The 24063-nt window shown below is 39.3% G+C and overlaps 1 protein-coding gene across 3 annotated transcripts in view; it reads left to right on the top strand.

The window, feature by feature from the left end:
- The first annotated feature begins 12247 nt into the window (after positions 1-12247).
- The window catches only part of LOC118215392 (DNA-binding protein RFX7), a 31288-nt gene continuing 19472 nt past the window's right edge, over positions 12248-24063 (top strand). Inside the window, exons 1-3 of one of the 3 annotated variants that reach the window (XM_035396135.1) lie at positions 12657-12712; positions 21638-21671; positions 21817-21929. In XM_035396135.1, coding sequence (XP_035252026.1) covers positions 21909-21929 — 21 coding nt within the window. In that variant the 5' untranslated portion in view covers positions 12657-12712; positions 21638-21671; positions 21817-21908. Of the gene's footprint in view, positions 12713-21637; positions 21672-21816; positions 21930-24063 lie in introns of all 3 variants that reach the window. The other 2 variants (XM_035396136.1, XM_035396134.1) reach the window with 2 other exon arrangements.

The following is a 24063-nucleotide window of genomic DNA, read 5'->3' as shown; positions in this document are numbered from 1 at the left end:
CTGTGTTTTTCAGCCACCTGTAAGATTTGTGAATTAGCTTTTGAAACGGAGCAGATTTTCTTGGAGCACATGAGGGACACTCACAAGCCTGGTGAAATGCCGTACTCTTGCCAGGTGAAACGGCTTTTAAAATCTTTTTTTGAAACCTACGTGAGGGGCTGTAGCATAAAATCCGGGCCATAATGCTTTTCTGTTTCCCTCTCCCTCACCAGGTCTGCAACTACAGGTCATCGTTCTTTTCCGAAGTGGAGAATCACTTCCGAACTGAACATGAAAACACTAAAGATCTCCTGTGTCCGTTTTGCCTCAAAGTCTTAGTGGGTGGACAGGTGTATGCCAAACATTACATGAAGCACCAGGTGAGTGTTGTACTTGAGTGATATTAACCTAATTTATAAACCCACCGATGTTGGCTTTAATGCAATGATCCCCATAATACTCAACAACATTGTTTACAGGGCCCTTCCTGGATTTCTGATGTGTTCTGTTTCTTCACTGCACTCAGTTTGGAGGGGTAGCTATTGCAAGAACTGGGCCAGTAGGCTTACTCCTTTATGGTGGTGACAGTATGGAGCACCTTCATCTGTCTTCCCCCACCCCCCCCCCCCAAATTTTTGTGAGATTTGGGGCTCAATGCTTGCCAGTTTTGAGTCAGCATAAATGGGAACTCACTTGTGAATTGCTATCTTCACCCTCAGTCCTGGAGTGGATTGATTTAGTTGTCTGCGGCACACCTTGCCGCTATGCTTTATGATCTGACAGCGTTGGGAGAACAGTGTCAGGCTCACGTCTGCTGAGAATAAATAATGCACTTTACACAGTAAGATCCCCTTTTCAGTCCATTGAGGAATTCTCTGAATGGGTGACACGTTGCCATGTTTGTGATTGTATGTGTGTTTGTGTGTGTTTTTAAGCTTTGTGTTGAGTTTAAGTTTGTATTTTGCACATTTCCCAGGATAAGGAAGTCCATCAGTGTGAAAAATGCAGGCTGAACTTTCTCTCCTCTGTGGAGAGAGTGGCGCATGATGCCCTCTTCCATCGAACTTTTAAGAAACCCAGAATCTTGAAGGGGCTTCCTCTCGGAACAGAGGTGTGGATTACATCCTTTTCTGTCCGTCTTTCGTTTAATCATCAAGTTTTATGTATCAAAGCAAATGTGATCCTGTTGAAGTTGCTGATGAATACAGTTTCATTTTGCTTTGCAAATCCACTGCTGGAACTTTATGGAAAGGGAAATATGAAATGGTTATTATGTGATTTAATCTGGCATTTGCCTTGTAGGTGGTTATCCGCGCTTCTTTGTCAGGCACATCTCACTCTGATGCGGTGATGTCACATAGCGCCAACACAGGAACCCCCAAGGACCTGCTGTGCACGAATCCAGGGCCTCTCTCCCCCTACCCCCTGGAGAGGAGTCACAAAGCACCGTGTAGTTTGAGGTCTGCCATTTTATCAGGCTTCACTTCCAAAATAACATCATCCTCAAATGCTCTGTAGGTAGATTTGCACTGAAAAAGCAACGTGTGCTATCCATGCTTTATTGCTTGAAGTGTTTGTTTTGTGTTAAGTACATTGTAATATCTTAATTGTCATGGTGCAAATGAGTGACTTTCTCCACAGCTGTCACCTTGGGGAGCAGACGTGTGTTGAATGTTCCTGTAAGATCTGGGACTTCCCTGATCACTTTACGGCAGTTATGAACTGTGGTGAATGCAAATATCGGACAAGCTGCTTTAAGTCTCTGCAAAATCACAAAATCAGGTATTAAGGTTTATATTCTAAAAAGATGTATATTTTATATATATATATATATATATATACTTAGTTTTGCCAGTATTGACATTATTGTGCTGATATATGTTCTGCATGCTGTGCCTTGTAATATAGGGTGATAGAGTGCAGTAGTGATAGATACTTATATGGCTGAATATTTAATGAAGCCGTTCAGGTGGCATTCTTAACAAATAGAGATTTTTGACGTGTTATGTATCAAGCAAATGTATATTTGAGTGTTCAGACTCAGTTTAAGACGGCATGAGTGTTATCACAATCTTGGTGCACTAGCATACTTGTTAATGGGTTAATCAAATCAAATATTCAATAGTGCAAATAAGTACTGAATGCATATTGTACAGTGTCTCTGATTCTGGTGGCACATCCAGCTGAAGCTCCATCTCTCTGTACCACAGATTTGTGCCAGGGCTAAATTTGGCAGCAAGGGAACATGAGGATGAAAATGGAAAAAAAAGAAAAAGAATTATGACTAGTTATATTCCTCATATTTTAAGTTGGGTCGTCTGGCCACTGGTTATTTAGGTTATTGACAGTTTTTATCTAGGTTTTGTTCAAATTTGTTTTTATCGTCGTCAGACTACATGGTGCCTTGCCTAGAGATGGGATTAGAAGAAAGCACAAGAAGTCTCAAGGAGTGCAATGGTATGATTTTTAAAAAAATTACATATATATATTTTAAAAATTGTGCCATTTTCCCTTATTGTTTCATGGTCAGAAATGAGACCTTTTATAAACATTTATAAATCTGACATTCCCGTTGTATGCAGCATGCAGCTGCTGAATTAAAGGCAGAAATCCCTGCTGTTTTTCACTGTTTTTGATTACCTTTTGACTTGCTGAAATGTCCATTGCGATTCTTTAATTAATCCCTTGAACTAATTAATTTAGCCCGATTTTAATTGTTTTTTGAACAAACGCCTTCTCCATTGCAGGAGCATCACATCACTCGAGTGTCTAGACTGTGGCTTTCTAACGGATCTGCCAAATGGCGACCTCATGATCCAGCACCTAACTGACAGATCACACCACAGCTGCCGGGTTATTGGTGAAAAAGGTGTGTGAATCCCACTAAGAGGAGCTGCTTATAATAATAATACAGTTATTATTATGGTTTTAAAAAAATTGTGAACCCAAAAAAGCTCTACAGTCTTCCCAATGAAAACAATTCATAAAAGATTCATAAAAACTGCAGGCCACAGGAAGTAGAATACATAAACTGTTCTAAATTTGTCTTGTTCAACGTTTCATATATATGTATATTCACAAATATTTTCATTGTCGTCTTTATACTTCTTACAGGAACTTTGGACCCAATCCAAATGAAGTAAGTATTGCAAAGGTTTCACCCTCTTAAGGTCAAATTTATTAGGACATACTGTGAGCATTTCCTTTTATTCACTGTCTCACTTGCAATAAAATATGTTATTAGGCTAGAACAAATTCTGTAGCTTGCTTTTCATTCGCCCATGTAATACACCTCCCTCTCTGTTGATATAGATCTAGTATAGACCTGCTGTAAGCTCAGTTGATTTGTTAATTACTCTTCCCCGGCTCCACTGCCTGATTGCAGTGTGTGCTGTGTGATTTATGGGAATTGTCCATAACCGCTTGATTCATCATCGGGTCACTGATTGCGTTGAGAAATGCTTGCAGATTAACAATGCTGATTAAAAATTAAAATTTCAATGGCAGATGGGGGGAGGGGTAGGGGGAGAACAAAAATAAACGTCACAATCCACCAAGCCTAATTATAGGAATTACAAGATTTTGATTAAATGCGAGGGAGAATTCCTACTCCCTGACCTATGAATTGTTTATAAGTATAATTTATCGGGAGTGATCTTCACCTGCATGCATTTCTTTCTCGTCTGTGTAATTTGGATGCACGTGAAGTGGCCTCGTGAAAGACTTGTGGAAATGGGACTTGCAGCTTTGGCCTCGGCACGGAGTCGTGTCGCGCTATCCATCAAAAAGGGGGGGCCGGTCACGCCAAGCGATTGTTGAGGTTGTGCAAGAGAGGGTTTTTGTTTGCACCACAGTTGCGAAACTGCATGTCGCAGTTTGATATGAGCTCCTCTGGGACTCCCACAATAGGTGTAATTCCCCAGAGATTCAGAGTCTAAATGTGAGGTGGAAGAATTATCAATCTTTTCATTTCTCCACCACCCCCCCACCCCCCATTTGTTTCCTTCCACGGGCCCATTTTCAGTGTCGGCATCCTCCTGAGGTTTGAATGTGTAAAAATAAAAACAAAATCAATGCTTACTGGTTCTTATGCTAAGTGCCTCTTGTGTGAGCAAAGATTGAGTCTTCACCAGGTCATGAATCATTTAGCTCATGATTAATAAGGCCTCTGTTTGGAAGTGCAGGGATCCCCCACTTTACTCTGTTTCAGTGCATTAAACCTGCCTGTGGTGTAGCAACTAAAACAGAGATGGACTGCTCTGCACCATGTGCATAAAGGCCCTGCCGTGCAAGAACCAAATGGCTTAATGTACAGTGTGCAGACTGTAGACTGTGCAACACTATTTTGAAGTCTCAGTTTGAGGCACCAAAGAATGTTCTGTGGATAAAATAACCTTACAGGATGTGATGTATGCGCCGTTTTGTTTTTCTTGCAAGCAGGCCTGTAAGAGGGAACTGATTGGTGCTTGCCCTTGTCCATTCACCTCTTTTTATATAAGTATAGCTTGTAAATGCTTAAGTTGAAACCGAAGCCTTTAAGTTATAGATTTGTAAAAAAGCATTTTTGCAGTTTGCAGTTGCAGTTTTTTTCTTAATGAACGTTTCACATTTCATTCCAAATTCCAAAATTTTTTTGAATGTACACAGTGTAAAACGGTTGACGAATTGAGTATAAATGTGCTTTTTTTTTTTTTGCAGGGTCATTAAATCTGAAGATTTGAGTGTTCCCCAATTACTCATGGGTAATGGAATTGACTCTGCTGTCCAAGCTTTTGTTGTTCATTGTGTTCGTCTGTTACGATTGTCATGACGATTTATTGTTATTTATGTGTTGATCTAGATTCAGAAGTCGTTTCTGTTGTTCCGAATGCTGCTGGGAGTTTCTATGGTGTGTTTGGAGACCCAGGATCTGAGAAAAAGAAAAGTGGAGATTGTGAAACAGGCAGGATGGAAATCAAAGAGGAACACACATGCTGAATTTTTACTTGAGTGAATGGGCCAGAACCAGCACTGCCATCTCTGCTGGAGGCTAATGAACCAAGCCTACCTAACCCAGCAGAAATTAATGGAATGTATTTGTATTGACATTTTTCTTAACTTTATATTTGAGTCTGGATCCAGGTGTTATTTGTTCTACTTGCATCGCTACAGCTGAAATATGAAGGGTTAAAGGTTAATTATGCTTCAGTGGGATATATAGATTTGCATTTGCTCCGAAACTGTACTTTTAAAAAATTTTATATTTGCTTTAATGAGGAAGTGGTTTTGTTCAGAAAACTGGTCATATTAAAATGTGTTTGAGTGCTACATCTTTTTGTGTATTAGTCTTGATATCACTGGAGGGACATTGCTAATAAATTTACTTAGCACTGTCCCTTGTCCACTACCAGAGGTAAATGATGACTGTTACTGGCAAAAGCATGTGCAAGGACACCTTTTTTCAGAGACAAGTAGAGTCTGAAGGTATTTCCATTTGTTTCATGAAAATTTGACTATTGCAGAAAGTAAAAATGAAATGCTCCTTAATCCTACATTTATTGTTAATAAGCAATTGAGAAGTAGTCCAACTCTGATGTATTGGAATGGCATTGGTAAATTTAAGTACAAGTCCTACATGTTGGTTATTATAGGGAAGGTGTGCATACTCAAATGTTTTTGTGTTCCCTCATTTTATGGAGTTAAGTCCATGGTGTCAGACTGAGCTTGATTATTTTGGGCAGGGCAGTCCCTGAGGGTTGCCATAGTTACCCGTTCCATGAACTGATGATGTCATGCTTTGTCTCCAGCTTGCCATGCAGTCAGATACCAATGCATTCAAGTGATCCGGCCGTCCTTCTCCTTTACAGACACAGCTTCCTTATTTTTCCTGTTTCATCACTTTGAAAAACCTCATATTCCAACAAAATCAATTTTCACTCTTTAGAAAAGTTACTGCTGTGTTCAATGGCAAGCTTGTTCTAGTGCCAATCTTAGAAATGTTGGTTACATGCTTAGCAGAATCGCTCACAGTATGATTTCAGAAATATTGGTTCAGATTGGTTCGCAATGGGCTTCTCGCTGAAGTGAAATGTAGAACACATCTGTCCAGGGTGCTGTGTGGATTCTTTGAGTGACAGGCAAGCACCAGAATCCTAGTCCCAGCTGCAATGATGGCAGTTAATCCAAGTACACAAAATCTGGAGCTGTTTTTATGGTATATTATTACGTAATAAAGTATTAATACTCTAATACACGTCTGTGCAGCAATTGAATTTTCAGTAGCTCTGGTTTGTGACTAAAGTAATTGACTGTTAATGTAGAACATCACAAGTCACCTATGGTGCTAGAGCTCCTTTAAGTCACCTATCGCTGGAAGGAGCTCTGGCACCACCATATGTTAAATAGCTGTACCTACAAGGAATACAGTGTGACGTACAGGCCAGACATTTTACATGTACCGTTTATAAAACAATGTGATATATTGTATGTCTGTAAATGAAGTATGCGCCTTGTCGAATTGTTCAGTTATTCTTTCACTAGTGGGCGGTTTCTTGACACTATGCTACATTACATTACATTACAGGCATTTGGCAGATGCTTTTATCCAGAGCAACGTACAACAAAGTGTATAACCATAACCAGGTTAACCAACAAGTGTGTTGAAAACCCTAGAGGGAAGTACAGTTCCAAGTGCAGGGAACGACCGCGTAGTTTAACTTGGACCCTGTAGGTTAATGCTGATGCAGACCTGCAATTGACCCACAGGCTGGTAGTTCAGTAGCGCGTGTCTAGGTATTTAAAAGAAAGCCAGGGTGTTCCCTAAGTGTTCAAGACATTGCTTTTCCTGACATTTTATGTGGGCAACACCTGTAATATACAGAGTGGTTGTGGACTGGGGGAAGGTGGAGAGATTGATTGCAATTGCTGTTGGGGAGTGTGGGGCCAAGGCACCTATGGTTTTGGACCATAGCACTATGTTGAAAATATTTTCCAGTACTAGACATGATCCTTATGCATAATGGGTTTGATAGATCCTGAAGTGCATGTGGCACTTTCCTCCATAGTTCTATAGAATAATGTTTATGGCTGCTATACTACTGGTGCGTGTGTATATAGCTCTAATATAGCTGGGTCACACAAGGACTTGGGTGCATACGGATATAAATATTTGCATGTGTGAGAAATTTTTAATAATATCCTGTAAAATAATAGTGATAAAAGTAGTTCAAAGTTGAAGACAGGTCTCATCTTGGTACATGTAAGTGAATGAACCTCATTACATTCCATGGGAAACCATTTAATGCAGTTATTATACCAGAATTTAAGGCATACCAACCGTGGAACCAGTTTAATAACTATACATTTTAAAAGCAAAACTCCTCTTAATTGATATGAAGGTGAATGGAAAAGGATAATTCTATTTCAAAATCAAGTTTTACAGACCTAGCAGCGAGTTTGATGTGCAAACGTAATCTCACATAAAATTAATTAAAATTGTCCATAGTTTGGAAGCACCATTGAGACCCCATTCAACAATCATATTACAATGCCTTTTAGAGACTCACATATTCATATCTATGCAGATTTGTTATGCCCACAGTACACAATCCTTCAGTCATGTCCAAACTGCATGACCGTTAATAAGTCTGATGTAACTTTCCTGAATTAGTGAGTTGCCCCTGCATCTCCTTTGTAAAAGCATGCTATATCTCCCTGAGATTGCCTTATTAAATAAAGATTAAATAAATTTAAAATGTCCTTTGTAAGCTGACTGATCATTGGAGCCTTTTAAAATCCAGGCCTGTGATTCACTGGAGACCTGGAGTAGCCTGCTCTTTAGATTAATTAACGGTTTAAATAGTTCTGCCAAAAGTCCCTCCTTGTATAAATATACATGTATTTTATACAGTGGGTGTGAAAAATTAATTTATATCAGTTTTTTAATATGGCATGGCTGCTTGTTAAGATAAAATATGTCTATTCTCCTGAGATTTCAAAGCCCCTCAATATATTTCATTTAATTTGACCTTTCCCAACTTCACTATATTCATTTAAATTTTACTTCCAGGCCAGTGATCCTTGTGTTTTCATGGCATAAGTTGTCACTAATGTCTTCAGGATAACGGACAATGGAGGTGGTTAACTTGGTACCAGAAATCAGAGGATTTATCCAAGCTGTTTGTCCCTGACCAAAAAATGAAACATCCCAGGTGGAAAAAACAGCAGTGATCAGTGAATATAGTTATGCTTCAGACCAGCAGTCTGGAATCATTTGATCTGACCGAGTTGACCTACCTTGACCGTCACCTTACCAGCTTCACCAACACAAAACCAGCACTGTCCAGTTTGGACCAGCTTGGACCTATGGTAGTCTATGCTGTTTTCCCCACAGCAGGAATATACTACAATTAAAACAATATGCTATATTTTGTCCAGCCAACCAATTCATTTTTTTTTTTTTTTTTTTAACTGTATGGAGACAGTTGCATTAGAAAACGCGGGTAGTCAATATTGGGCTGTTTGTCCAAATTGCAATTTACAGTATGGCGTCTCGTTGAACCGTAGCTGCAGATCGATCTCATTTGTAAAGAACACAAGAGCACCCAGCCAACAGGACTGAACCTGAACCTTATTTCATTATAGAAAAAAATGTTCCGAATGTCTGCTCGCCAGGTTCATTTTTAAAATCATGTGTAATTCTATCGTTTAGTAATGCAAATACAATCAACTCTGCAAATACAAATTAGGACACAGTCACGCTGTACATATAATCTTTCACCATTTTTAAAGTGTTCCATATCTTTTGAAACTCTGTTTGCCTATGTGTTAACACGGCGTTCGATAGTGTCGCCCCAGGCAACCGCCTGCCGCAGTTTCTTTGTGCAATCACTTCATGCGTCTACGTTGTTTTGCACACTAAGATAAGATAGTGGTGAACGCGCAGGGAACCGCAAAGTCCGTAGAACACAAGAAACATCACCATTCTCAGCTTTACGTCTGTATTTCTTCTCCTTGTTTCACTGATTGTTTGGATGCTACAGCTATCAGAGGTCTCACTAATGATGCTCAGTGGGAGCCAGTGATTGTCAAAGATGCGCTGAACGTGGGCAACACCGAAGAGAGGAGACCTTGAACAACGAGAAACTGAAGTGTGTGGTCTTTCTCTGATGTTGTTCAAATACAGCTCTTCGTCATGACTTTAATATCTGAAAAGAACACAGCGAGTGTTTGTTTTTCTCTCTTGCGAGTCTAGAATCTTCGCACAGTGATAAAAGTGATATGCATATTTTGCCTGGAAACATTTACTGTAGAAGAGGTTTGTAGTGGTGTAGAAGATGTATTTATTTACAATATATCATAAATTCTTAATGGTTCATCTACAACTTCCTGATGCTGGCAAGCCAGTCAGATCAGAAAATGGCTGCTCATCCTTTGGTAGCTATATTTGTAAAATGTAGTTGAGCAAACAACAAATGTGTCTCAGATGATTTCTGAAACATACTTTCCATACATTATCCACTTGCAATGGCTTAGCACCAGTGAGTCCAGTAATTCACTTGTAAAATCATGAAGTCTTATTGGCAGACATGCGTTTGAAGTGTGATTTAAAAATTACACCACTAGATGGCGGCATTTATTAACCAAAAGTAGAGCCCAAGCTCACTCTCCCGGCAACGTCCTGTAGTCAGAATTTTTTCTTAACGAGTTTAACAATGGTTTCCGTTCATTGATTTTAGATTTCTAACAACAGAGAACATTATGTTCTGTTTATCCGCTTAGGCAATAAAATATGGTCAAATTAATGACAAGAAACAGGTTGTACTGAAGATCTTAGGTTCTTCTGAACAAGTGTGCTGCGGTGGAGTATTTGAGTATGTAATAATAATAATAATAATAATAATAATAATAATAATAATAATAATTCCTTTTCAGGGTTTTAAAAATGTTGAGGATTTTCACTATCCTCCTGCAACAGCGCAGCATTCAATAGCAAAACTACATTCACCACATTGTGGGCCAGCCAGGTGCAAGAACAGTCCTCATTGTGGCAGGAAGATATATTTTTCTACTTTCAAAATGGAAAGCTGTACAAGCACCATTTTAAGTAATCTCAGTGGTAGTTTATCAAATATGTAATACACAGGTTTAGAATTACATGCCATAAATGTGTTTAAAATGCAACCTGATCTGGTAGTTTATAAAAACACTGGATTTTCCATCCAGTTCTTCCTGTTTGTCCACTGAGCAGTCACTGAATGCACAACAAGGTTCATAGGTAGATACTTGTATATCAAATTACATTCCATAAACAGAACTATTTAAATGTAGCAACATTTAAAATTAGGAAATATAGAATAAAACATGTATTATGTAACTTATGTATAGAAACATATACAACTTGTATAAAAAGTTGGTATAGGACTTTTGAAGACATAGCAGTATGTTTATTGCATGTTTACTATTTAATCCCCCCAAAATTAGGAAAAGCCAGATCAAAATGAAAAAAGGGTAACTAGTTTTTAAGAGATGTTAATCACTTGTGTTACATTATGTTTGAAATGTCTATACACACCATGGAGAATAGTATCCCATGTTTGTGTCCCAGGACTTTTAATTTTCAGATAAACAAATACTTTCATTTTCTGTAATGTGACAAATGATTTAAGAAAGAGGTAACATTTTAATTAAAATTTTAAAAAAAATTAATACGTAAGATGCAAACTGCTAAATGTTTTGACACTTGGCTACTGAAATTAAATTTAAAAAACCAAGCCCTCATTCAGTTATGATAAGCTTAAGCAAACATTCTGGAAGAATTTAAACACCTGTTTTCAACAACATCAATGACATGCGATCAAGAGATTGGCTCTTACAAAAACCAGTATACACAGAACTTCCCCAGGACTGAGTTTGAGAACCCCTGGCCAAAATGGCCTTGGCTAAAAGTCCTGAGATCAGTGCCCTCCAAATTAACTGTAAAATGCACTGTTGCAGTCTTTTGCCTTTCATATGATACTGGGTTTCAGTGGTCACTGAAATGACTGTACAATCAGAGACAACTAGAAAGATGTGAAATGAGTGCACACAAATGATAGTCAGTGTATTTTATACAGTGTGTACAGTGTTATTGTATAAAAACACCCATACTGGATATGCATATGTTATGACATAATAATATCATATCACATGCATCCATCTATAATATATATGTATATACTTTGTCTTTCTTCTTAAATACAATCTGTTACAATCACACTGATGTATTAAGATGACTAGTCAGCATGCTATGCAGTTACCTCACCTATGCAGACCCTAAACAGCCTTAGCTGATGAAACAACACATTTTCGTATGGTAGTACATGTACAAGTCAAAATTGATTGTTCCACAAAGGAAGTTAAGCTGTTATAGTGTAATAAGATCACAAAGTATGTTGGTGGCTATAATCACAGAAATGGCCTAACTCTGTACATAGTTTGCTGTGACTAGATTTTCTGTGTGTAATGTAGGCAGCCGAAGGATATGCTGCAATTAAGCATTGCTTTCTTTGATTTCTGACTCTAGAGATCCTACAAACTGCACTACAAGCACCATAAAGGACAAAAATAGAGTAGCCATTTAGACACTGAAAAAAGTCTACACATCATTTTGGCCCCATTAACAGTGATAATCAACAATTCCACTTACTTGTATCCGCCTATTGAATGTGGAGTTTTACAGGTTAAGGCTGAAACCATTTAACCAGTAGAGATACAAAATGGTAATATAGCAACCTGCCTGAAATCCTAGAGCTCAAGCTTGCAAGGCACTGAAAAGGAGCAGACAAATCAATCCATCTCCCAATGTGGTAAGATTCTATAACTTTGGAGGGCACAGTTACCCCACAAATACCATTATACTGTAACTAAGGGAACCAACACGGTTAAATCCACTGAAAGGTAAACGTTCCATCAGACCAAAAGGTACAATAAATGAACTGGGTGCGTTCAATGCATTTTTTATAGTAATTGGGCGTGATTGATACCGTGGTTGTGCATTACCAACCGACGTAATGTCCAGTGACACAAGGTAGGCAAGCTTACGACGTCTAAATACAGGATCATGGAAATATCTTTCAACGACAGAGCCCGGGATGGTGCATAATGTGGACAGAATAGTTTATATAAAAATGAGGATCTGTACAACTGAAACAAAGATAATTCATTGAATTGATTTTAAATGTTCCAGCGGCTTGTCATCACGCTCTTCTCTGGTTGCCATTCTAGCTAATGTTGTTGCTGCTTTGCTTCCTGCAGTGCGCCTGCGCAACCACTGCCTGGCAGCAGCAGCAGCAGGCGTGCTGGTCGCTCCCTTGGCTGCAGCGGAATCCTAAGCGAAGCGTGTTTTTCCATTCCCTTTACATGTATTTTTGTACATACATGTAAAGTGTCAGATGCGACGTATTTGGCTATGATTTGTCATTATTCCAACCGGCAGATCTTATGATAATTGAAACGGCAGCAAAGGGGTGGTGGTTCCGTGATGTACTTTAGTCGGGGAAGAACTGCTTTCTCGAGGTCCAGGTTGAGGCCTACTTGTTAAAGACCCCCCTCCTCCTCCTCCCCTCCTGAATCTCATCGTGATGGCAGAAGATCAACAACAACCTGGTCACCTACAGAAGCCTATCTCGGGAATAGGCTCTTTACCATCTCTGGTTCCGGGACTGCAGGGGGCGGAGGCCAGTGCATTGCAGCACAAAATAAAAAACTCCATCTGGTAAGAACTTAAAAACAAATACTAGACGGTTAGCTGGTTAGCTGTTACCCCTCCCCCTTTGGATCAATGAAAACATGTGTGTCTTGGTAGCGCGCTAGCTGGCTAAGCTGCAATAACATTGCTTTGCGATTGACCTTAGGGTTTGCATGCTACATTTGTTTAATTAATGTTAACATTATAGCTGTTAGATAGCTAGCTAAACATTTTCCTCCATATAAGTTAGCTAGCGCCACTGTATCAGAAGAGATGGCTCAGTTAACGTCAACGTTATTGCCATGTCATGTTAACTTAGACTAGCTAAGAAATCCCCAGAATCAAAGTGTCATTATAGTGACTATTACCACTGTATGTGGTGGTTAGCTGGTTTACTACTACTAATCGCTGTGCCATTTAACAATGACGTTGTCCAAGATCTTTGCTCAGCTAGCGACAAATGAATTGTAAATCCAATCTGTTTGATATGATTGCCATGGCATGAAGACATGATCATTTTGATAAACGAGACTGCAAGATGTGTCTGAATAAGATCAGTAAAATTGTGCTGCTTATGCTAGCTAACGTTACATAGGTGTGTCCTGTCCGAATCTGGCCTCTTCACGTTGTTTTGGTGGCTAGCTAGTCAGCTCATTGCAGCTACGCTAGTTATGCTCCTATTTTACGAATAAATAATTGGGTACAGGTAGTTTTGAATGTATTTGGTGCAACGTAATCTCTGTGCTAGTGGATTTTTCGCACTTCGTGAAATAATTGCCCAAATTTGCAGCGCTAAAACATTTCACAAAGGATGCTATCTTTGCATGTGCAGATTACAGGGATTGGGAAGGATTTGCAGCGAAATATTAATTAATACTTGTGCAGTCCATGACGTGCTATGGGTAGTGAATATAATGGGCTGTATGGTGTTATGCGTATCTAACCAGCTTGCTAACGTTGTTAGCTAGCTAACGTTGGCAAAGTGTCGACGACTGTCCATCGTTGGCATCTCACACGTATACATGCTTTTTACGCTTTGTAGTGGCGAAAATGCTGTAATGGTGAAAACGCTGACACGGTTATTTGGAGTCCTCGCCGCCCCACAACCACCGACAGCATCATCACCACCCTGATTTTTCGAGAGCTGAATAAATGATGACCTCCAGTCTATAACGTTAACGTTATTTGCAATAAAACGTTAGCCAGTTATCCATGTTGAATGGGCACATATTGTAAAGAACATCAAGGGGCAATCGCTGAATGAGTAGTAGGCGTTGTTGACAGTAAATCCTCTTGTTTTTGACATAACCACGCCTGCTTTTATTTCCAAAACTAAGATTCTTTGCATCGCTCGTTATCCCTAGCACCTTTTTATGCTCATACAGAATCCTTTTAAATTTAGCTTGACTGCAACCGCATTTTGCAGGACTGCTACTGCCAAGTCCCAGTGTTGTTACTATCTCGGGGTTACTGATTTTGCGGTCTGGTGCGATTGCAGTGCTGTTTAAAGGGCTTCCCCAACAATTATTTATCCTTTTGGAACACATTTACGAAAACGGCTCCTTGTGTTAGAATCCCGTGTAGAGAATAGGCCTATTTATTGCAAATAGTGTGGTTTATGCATTTGTCACAAAGTGTGCATTTCTTCAACAACTTTGTGCTAACAGGTTTATATATAATGTTAATCATACAAAGGGGAAATAATATGCAAGAATGTAATTATCAGTTAAAATATTTTGAAAGTATCCAACAGTGATGGATTATCTCTTGTAATTAAATGAAAATTACCTCAGTTTAGAGTAGGACCCTAATCTTGGCCTCCTCCCACCATGACTATTATAAGGAAGGAATTAGGTAGCCTAGTTGTTTTATTTTATTTTCCTTTTAGCACAACATGATGACTAATGAACAGGCATTGACATACAGACAGTTTAAATTTTTGAAGAGTGCTGGCTGCTGCAAATGGTAGAAGTTGGTCATAATTGTTGTACAGCCTGAAACAAAACCATAAGAAAGAGTGGTGGGGGTTGTGAAACAGGACTGGGCTAAAATAGGCTGGTATGTTGTGTCTGAACGTGTGCATATCAAAGACAGATTTGGAACCACTTCTTGTTGAAAATGTAGGCGCCTGGCCTAGCCTAGTGCATTGGCACCCTATCAGAAAACAGCGGATCCATACTCTTCATTTGATACGCAACCATTCATTTACTGAATGAGAAGTCATCATGTTCCATCCAGTCACTTTATTTTTTTTTATACATTACTTTCTCCAATATGGCTCTGGGTAGTATTTCTTAAATGACCAAATTGTATAAGTAAAAAGTAGTTCAAAGGTTAAAACCGGTGCCATCATGATAAATGTTGGTTTAATAAATGAATCAATTCTGTAGCTCCTATTGCTCTGGATAATTTTTACATTAATTTTCTGCTTGCAACTCTTGGATACAGTTAATAATAACAGTTTTGCTCTGTCATGGTAGCAAGGTTTGGTTGAAATGCATGTTCTCATTGCTTTGTTCTCATTATCTTTTAACAAATGACTATATTTTGTTTCTCATTACTTGTATTTGATAATATTTATATAAATGCAAATATTACAACACCAACAGAAGGACTGTGATTTCCAGTGTAGTTCATGACTTTAAAATGCTCTGACATGAAAAAGATCTTGTTTAGCGAGTAGGTCAACTTTTCTGAAAGAACTGAATATGGTGCAGAAACTCAAGCTCTGCTCTCTAGTCAAAATACCAATAACTTTGTGATCTGCATACCTGCAGAAACTCAGCAACACAATCTGCATTTTTAACAGTGTCATGTGATCACAGTACAGGTCATAAGCACATGAATTTTGGGTTCCTGATGGCACAGATTTTTCAGAGCTTACCCAGTTGGTACAATCCTCATCCTTCTGTGATAAAAGCATGTCTACACTTTGAACACCATAGCTGCTGGCTTCTAACATACCAGAACAGTTACAGTAACAGTATTTGTCTTTCTACTGATTGTTGCCTGGGAATTGTTGCTTGTGACTATTAAAAGCAGTATAATGAAAATTAAATATACCTACACCATACCTCTGTCATTCATTTACCTTACCGCTGATTTTAGTTGGTAGGGATGTATGAAAGGGTTTCATTATAGCAAGGAAAGAAGCGTTTGACATGATTGTTTTTAGTGCACAAGTTGTGTGTGCCATCCATGTGTTTCAGATGCTTTATGAGAAACAGTATTCCTGTTGCAGTCTATAATTAGATGCACAGATGTGCATAAATAATTTTAACATGCTGTCTACTGTGGTTATTTAAAGTAAATCTAAACTCTTAACTGAACGTCCTATTGTACCGTGCTCAGTTGTGCTCTGTAAGGCTGGCCAGAAAACAAGTCTGGGCATGTTCTCAATGCACATAGCCTATGTGCCTGTAACGTGTGTGTGCTATACAGATGAGGTGTGTTTATATACACATATATTTTGACCTTGCAAAGTTTAGTTAACATTAAGTTGCATGGTTTGGCAGTGCATACCGGTAACTCAAAACCAATATTTTGTGTTGTTATGACATCCTTTTTGGAATCAAGGTTGTTATTACGTGCATGCTGATCTTAGAAAATGGTAATCAGGAGTATGTTGCTACATCTCAAGCATTTTGTTGTGTTTTCAAATGCAATTTTACACCCATGCGTTGTTACCCACTAGTGCGATCACTTGGCTATATCAGTAAGGGCTTAACATTACCCTTGATACAGATTAAAGAGATATGTTTTGTCATTTTATTTTCCTGTATATTATTTCTCTCATTTAATTAGTAATATAATGCATGCAATTATGTGTTTATGGCCACAGTTGCATACTTTAAGCATACCATTTTAGGTTTTTAAAGAGATATCTTGGAACAAACCCCTGACAATTGCCCAATGTATTTTAATTGGTACTTCTTGATTATATATTATTATTATTAACTTGTCAGCGATAACTGGCGTATTTGTTCTTTGTTTTTTCTCCTAGTGCTGAAGTTTTAATCTTTTTTTTTTTGTAGTTCTGATAAAATGTTGCAAATTTGTTTTGTCAAATGGTACAGGTTTATTGTCATTTGTTAACATTATTCACCTACTTGTTAATCTAATTTAGCTATGTTTTGCAGTGAGTTATTTAGTTCATTTGAGGTACAAATTATGACAGGATCTTTTAAATTAGGTTTTCCCCAAAATATTTTCATCCACACCGCCATCCTGTGCTTTTCTGTTAAGATTGTGCAGTGAGTTGGCTGAATATTCTGAAAAATGTTTACAAACAGTTTAACTTAACTTTGGTTTTCTTGAAGTTTTTTCAAGGCTAGAAAATGATCTTTAAAAGCCTAATGTGATTATGTGAAGTTAATCGGAGGTGGGTGGTATTGTGGTTTGGAAACTCTTGAGTAGAAAAGATGTTTGTTTTCTTTCTGGGATCCATCTGTGACAGCCTTGCATTCATACTGAATCCAAAACATAGTTTTCCCATTTTCATTACAGAGCAGAAGAATAGATGAATGTCTCAAAGGCTTACTGAAAGGCTTGGCTAATTCCTTGAGCTGCATTTTGAGAAAACGCATGTTGTTCCAACATGTGGGTGACCCATTGATAGACACTACTTGTTCGAGTGGCAAGTGGGAGTTTGCACTGAAATTAGAATGAATAGAAACTCAGAGGTTCTTTTGTATTTTGTTTTATTGGAACTCAAATTTTATTGCTTAAGTGATGCAGATTCACTGGTTAGTGGACGCACATTCACTGTGGGAACAAGTAAGCACACACAATTGACATTTCCCAATATAAGTGGATGGTTCACTTTCTGTGGTTTTTGATATTGTTTCAGTGTTTGTGTCTTTTCAGTTGGACCAGACAGTTTTTGTGTGCAATGGTAGATATTTAAATATTTAGAGGTTTCTGATGACGTGCTGCTTTGCATTGGCAGGTATAAGGCATTCGAGGGCCCCATGGTCTGAAGCAAAAGTATATATTTGCTGCTTCAAATATCTCTAAAGTTGCGTTAAATGTGTTTTTCTGTAAAGCTTCCTGTTTCATTAACTTATCACTTTTGGAGTGTTATTCTTGCTCCTTAAAATGGATCAGGCTTTAATGTTTTTTCCATCCTTGCTGAGTCTGTTTCTGTAATTTAAATGGAGGCTTCATGTCCCAATTGTACATTTGCTGTGTGAGTGACTCATTTTGGCAAAGAATTGTTTGCTGGAATAGGAGGCGGGAAATCAGATAGAATAGGAAGGCAGGGATGAAGTCCCAATCCGGGCATTGTAGATGAACCTTCAAAGAGAATTGGAAATGAGCTTCACTGCTGGCAAACATGGTGCTGATTTCTCAAGGCAGTGTCCTCTGGTGTGTAGGCTAACACTGCAGTTAGCGCCACTGAAATATTCTTGGTGGGGAAAAAAGAATAGAATTGTTAAGTAGCCTGAATTGGAAGGGGGGGAGTATAATTCTCAGTTTCTTCAGCTGTCTGGCTGTTTAAAAATGGTTTTGTCCATTAAGGTTGGAGAGGAGCCATTTAAGCTTAACTGGATCCCAGTGGGAGATGGGATTGTAAAATTCTTACCTGGTGTGATTCACATGAGTGATTTAGACATACAGCTGTCATTTGCCCTGTCCATGTAACAGGCTTTAAACAAATGGCCTTTGTGTACCTAGAGTAGGTGGTGCGGCAGTACTGTGCATTCACTGTTAAACCCAGCAGAGCCACCATCCATTCCATTAATTCAGTTTTGCCCTTCATTTCAATGTGACTTACAGATGAAAGCACATCCTGGTGCTACAAGGAAAGGGGTCGTTTGGTCATGCAGTTGTTGAAACCGGAATAGTTGCTTTTACTGTTAATATGCAAATAAGATCTGTTGCATTTTTCTGCATTGGCTGAATGAAACTTGGTCGAATGTGGAAACTTTATTGCCGTTTGCATTTGTGCTGTGAGGTAAAAGAAGAATGGCCAATATGGCCAGTCAAATAATAATATGCACGCACTTGTCCACATATGTACACGCGCACACACACATGCACGCGCACGCACGCACGTGCGCGCACACACACACACACACACACACACACACACACACACGTGTTTGAGTTGACTTTAAATGCTCTCTTTACCTACTTTCTGGCTCGCATGCATTTCTCTAATGGTTTGTTCTGGATTTCTTCTCCTGGAATGAACTGCACCATGACCCTCCCCTGTCTGCCTGTGCAATTGAAAAACGGAAGTTAAATTGGGCTGCTGCAGCCAAAGCTTTCAGTTCTGATGTTGAGGGAATCTGAGCTATGTTTGAGAACACATACAGAAATCAGACTGGAAAAACTGTGACCAGTTTAAGTGAGTGAATGCTGTGAAACCTGTAAAAGAGTTTAGTTGCTTCTGTGGCAGTTTTTCAATTGTTGAAGCTCATTGATGGAGGAATAAAAGGGGAGTGGCCCACCTGTTCAAATTCAGGGCTGTAAGCCTTGCTTGAGGTCCTGCTTATAGCCTACCGAAGAGGGGGACACTAGGGGCAAGTGTGGCATTTTTTAATTCCTTAATTCAGTGAGCAACTAATTTGGTTTTCCCTAGTTTGAAATGCTGTTGCTACAGCTAAGATGACGTTGAATTAAATGATGTTATCTCCTGGGCCGGTGCTACTTTGAGGACATCATTTACAGTGAGGGGTAGAGGAAAGCTGTTACTGTGACCTAGACCAGGGTATTTCAGGACAAGCAGACATATTGTTCTCTCCACTAGTGACCTCTTAACACTGGAGTAATTCTCTGAAGATGAAAGAGTCACAGGAGGGAAATGTTTGTCAGCCGCATGCATTTCTTGGTATTTCTGTTTATTTATTTATGGACGATGGGATGTGTTTTAAGGAATGCATTTAGGACTACATGCTCAAATGAAGTTAATGTAAATAAAAACTTATTCTGATTCATTTTCCTGTAAAATCATGCTGCGAACGTTTAAAAATGTTTTTTACTAGCTATAAAATGTTATCCGAACAACCTTCCTTATTCCATGACTGAGCAAGGACTCGGCTAGACAAATGGCTAATGCTGCCGGAAATATGCCAATACCCATACAAAAGGTGTTTAACATACTAACATGAAACTGTCTGAACCACGTGCACTGTAGTCTACCACACAGCTAAACGGTGACACAGAGGCTAGACAGTGACACAGAGGGTGGCTTTGAGTGGGGGGAGGAGAGTCATTTTTCTAGAAAATGTGCCATTTTTAAACAAAAGCATTGTGCTGAGCTGTGTTTTATGTGATTCCGCTGATGGAGGAAGCCTGCAGTTTTTCGTTCAACGCCTAACTGACAGACTGAGTTAATTGCAAGACCAGCTTTGGCAAGGGGTATATTTTCCTGTTCAGTTTGGGGTGGGTTGGGAATGTAGCTCAAGAGGATAATTGGTGAATGGCAAAAAAATGTCCTGAGCCTCTGTGACATTGGGGACCCCACTGTGTGTTACGTTTGTCTCTGCTATCTCACGCTGATGCTGTGTGGCTGTTTCTCACTTTGGTTGCCTCTTATGATTGATGGACATCCACTTTTGTGCTAAAACATCAGTCCCTGCAGAAGTAGCTATGTTTTATTTCAGTGTCTGCTCAGAGCCTTTTGGGGCAGGGTGGGTAAAGAACCCCCTCCCTCCTGCCTCCTCCTTCAATGCAAAATACAAAGGGTTCTATTGTTTTTCATTGTCATTAAAGAGCAAATTGATTGCTAATTCGACTGATCTGCATCCCGTCACAACAAGCGAGTAGCCTAAACCCCGTCACAACGGTGGGGTTAATTTAAGGCTTAGTCTGTCTGGTTAAGTAGTGCCCAGTCTTAATGCAAGACTTTAATTGTCCCGAGTTTTACCTGGACAGAAATCTCCTAGCAACAGTTTAAGTCTACCCTGCCAAATCTGACCCAGTAACAGCTCATTAAGCCTTACTTACAGTCCCACCGAAGAATACCTGAACATTCTGTGCCACCATATCCTACCTGGTAAGCCCTAGAAACCTCTGTGTCACCTAGCAACAATCTTAGAAGTCTTCTGTCCAGCTTAGTAACTTCTTGACCAACCCAATCTCAGATTTCAAAAACCTGGATATTTTTTGTTTTGTTCTCCTTTAGCTGGTTAACTTTTCTTTTTTTGGCGTCAGTATTGCAGTGTTCAGTTTTGAATGAGTCTGTGAAATAGCCTACTTTACTTTGGCTAGCTAGTATTAGTGTTTTGTATGATTGTTCTCTACATTTGTATTGGTTGAAGGAGTCTGTGTTGGGAGGGTTTTCTGTCAGTTTTATTGTTTTTGAACTAAAAACGCTGGCTGTGACCTTGAATGCTGGTCTCCACCTTCCATAATCCATGTTTACTGTGTGTAGGCAATATGAGAGCCTCCATCATAGTATTTCTCAGTGTTCATAGATCTGCATATGCCAGTTGATCTCTGAGCTTTTGATATGACGTGTTTCATATTGATAAGCTGGTTTGACATGACCTGACAGTTCTGGAGGCTTTCGAGAGGTAGTTAGCTTAACGCAGGATAAGGAAAACGGCACATGCTAGTGCTGTTCCTGGACTATTTTTGAGCCTGTTTACTGTGAGAGATAATGACAATGTAGGCGTTGGGGGTATCGTGGGATACATTGAACATTTACATTTTGTTTATCTGCATCATCATTACTGCCTCTATAGTGGTTCATATCAGTTGGGAAAGCATCACAGACATAGATAACCCCGGCCTAGCCAGGGTAGTATTATTAGAGTTGTGCTGGATACTGTGTCTCCTTGTAGCACATGACATGTGCTTTAGATATATTGGTTGTGGCTGAGGAGAAAGGTATTGGGGGCTCATTCTTCACATAACCCTGATTTATTAATATATCGGGTTTAAGCTGGTTACGCAACTTGCCCGTCTACTATACTGACTGTCTGTCTTTGTGTTTCCCCCCAGCAAATCTGTACAATCAAGAGTGGACAACATATTGGTAAGTGAAAAAACACTTGAACTGAAGGTTGATTTTGGTTTTATGAACCTTAAAAAGAAAAGGCCTATATTTTGAATACCTTAAGAATTGTACCAAGAAAGTCCCTTTATTATGAGTTGATTTTGAGATTGAACTCTTGTTTCAGAGCAGGCCTTTAAAGAAGGGTGAAAAAAATCTTAATGGTATCTGAAGAAACAGTTTGTTCTGCAGTCCATAAAAGCACAAAACCAAGTTTGTATGAAATCAAAGAAAACAAAGGTACCCGCACTGAGATTCACGATTATTTTAAATAAAGTGGAATGAAAATAAAGTGGAATAAAAAAAATAAAACAAATATAAGGGTTTGTTTTTCTTGCTGCATGTTCACAGTTATGGGCAGAGAGATGTTTACGTAAAGAACATAGGAAAATGATTACAGTTTCACTGTGAATAAAATGAGAAGAATGCTTTGCTGCAATGTGGGTTTCAATCTGCAAAGGATGTTAAATACAGGGTTCTGTTGTAGCTGCTGTCTGAAATGAATTGCTTTGACTTTTGACATTTGGAACATTGTGTGTATATTTACCCTGTCAGACCTCTGCCTGATTTGTTACAGGTTATATTATGGCATGTTACATAAGCTGTCCTGAGATGGGCCTTAGGCCCTAATGGAGCTCAACCAGTACTTCTGTTTTGCTGATACCGCATGAAGTTTCCAGAAAGTCTGTTTCTTTTTGTTTTAGATAATAGTCCATGTTATTTCTGTTTTCCAAACACAAGAGCTATTATGGCTTTTGAGATTGCTCTAGAAAACATTTAGGCTTCTATGCTTTGCCCTGTAATATAGGCACAGATATTATTTTTGGTGTTACACTATTTTATTATTTTACAATATAGAATGATACAGTAACCTCATAGCCATTTGCCTCAGGCCAAGTGTGCACATATAGGCAGTTTAACCCTTTAAGGAGTAAGATCACAAATACCTGATTAGAAGGTTCTTAACTGAACATTCTAATTCTTATGTGACAGTCACTACTAAAAATTGACAGCAAAGGAATTCTAGAACACTGACTTAGAATTTTGAACAAGCATTCCAAAATACCTACTATTCAAAAGGTTCATTTAGAACATAGAACAGGATAACAAAAAAAAAAAGCACGTAGAACAGAGTAACAGAACCATACAACAGAAACATAGGAGCCCTGCTGTTTTTATTTAGAACAGTTTTTTGCTGTTTGTACTCCCCGGTCTGGTATTGAATCTGACTGTGCCTGTGTCAAATGTACTCATCAGCACTGCTGTAGGGGCTAGTGTCATCCAGGGAAAGAAGGGTTTCAGTCAACCTGGGGGATAGCGCCTCATCGCTCATCAGTGACCCCTGCTGGTTGATCGGGTGCCCGCAGCCCTACACATGAAGTTTCTTCCTCTGAGTCATGTTTGCATGTCACCAACTTATAGACTGCGGGGTGAAAAGAAGCACATTATTGTGTGCGCTCTCCAGAATCCATAGCAGCAGCAACTGCAGCAATAAGTGCTGATGAGTACAATTGTGGATACCAAACTGGGAGAAAAAGTCTTAAGGAATACCCATCATATGGAGCCAGTGCAGGTACCCCATTGACCAGAGGACTCCTCCTGCAGTGAAGCCGGCCTAGCCCCAGTCACTACCCTCTGCTTTGGATAATGCCACTGACCTCTGGCCACAGTCACCATTGCCGCAGTTGAGCTTAGATTGCAGACCCTGGGGCTTATATGCTGTTGCTGGTGGTAGCTGGGATAGCTTGTATTTCTAATAATATACCCTGGTATGGGTACATTGGGGTACATTGTTTTGTAGTTCATGTTCATGTCCATGTCAAAATGTGATCTGGGGTGTCATTCAGCACTTGCTTGTTTTTAAGAAATACCTTGTCAATGCCACCCCCTGTTGTTCAGGTTGAACAGTGTCCAGCAAGGTTCACATGATGCTCTTGGGGAAACTAAAGAACAGATATAGCCTTGCTTAGAATTGCATGCTGCCTTGTCTTATGGCCTCTTCAGTGTGGGGCACAGTGCTCAGCCTAATAAGGGAGGGGCAGTGTGGGGAAAGGCTTGTGCTACTGTGGTCTGTTACATGCAGAACAAGTCCATCATTCCTCTTCCACTGTTTCACTTCCTTTTTTATTTAGAGAGAATTAGCATTTATTTATGTGTGTAATGTTATGTCGGTTACCATCCACAGATGGTAACCTAGGCCTAACTGCATGTGTTATAGTTTGAACAAATGTGTTACTATTGCTGGGAGGTGGGTGGCTAGCGGCTGGGTGTGATGGTTGGTAAGATTTGGATGCGTGTGCTTCTCACAGGGTTGGAGAAATGACAGGGAGATGGAGGTGTCTCTCAAGGTTGGAAATGACTGAGAATTGTGATG

Source organism: Anguilla anguilla, chromosome 16 (genome assembly GCF_013347855.1).
Source record: "Anguilla anguilla isolate fAngAng1 chromosome 16, fAngAng1.pri, whole genome shotgun sequence".
Taxonomy (NCBI): domain Eukaryota; kingdom Metazoa; phylum Chordata; class Actinopteri; order Anguilliformes; family Anguillidae; genus Anguilla; species Anguilla anguilla.
Note: the sequence above shows the minus strand (reverse complement) of the source record. Positions and strands in the feature narration are given on the sequence as shown.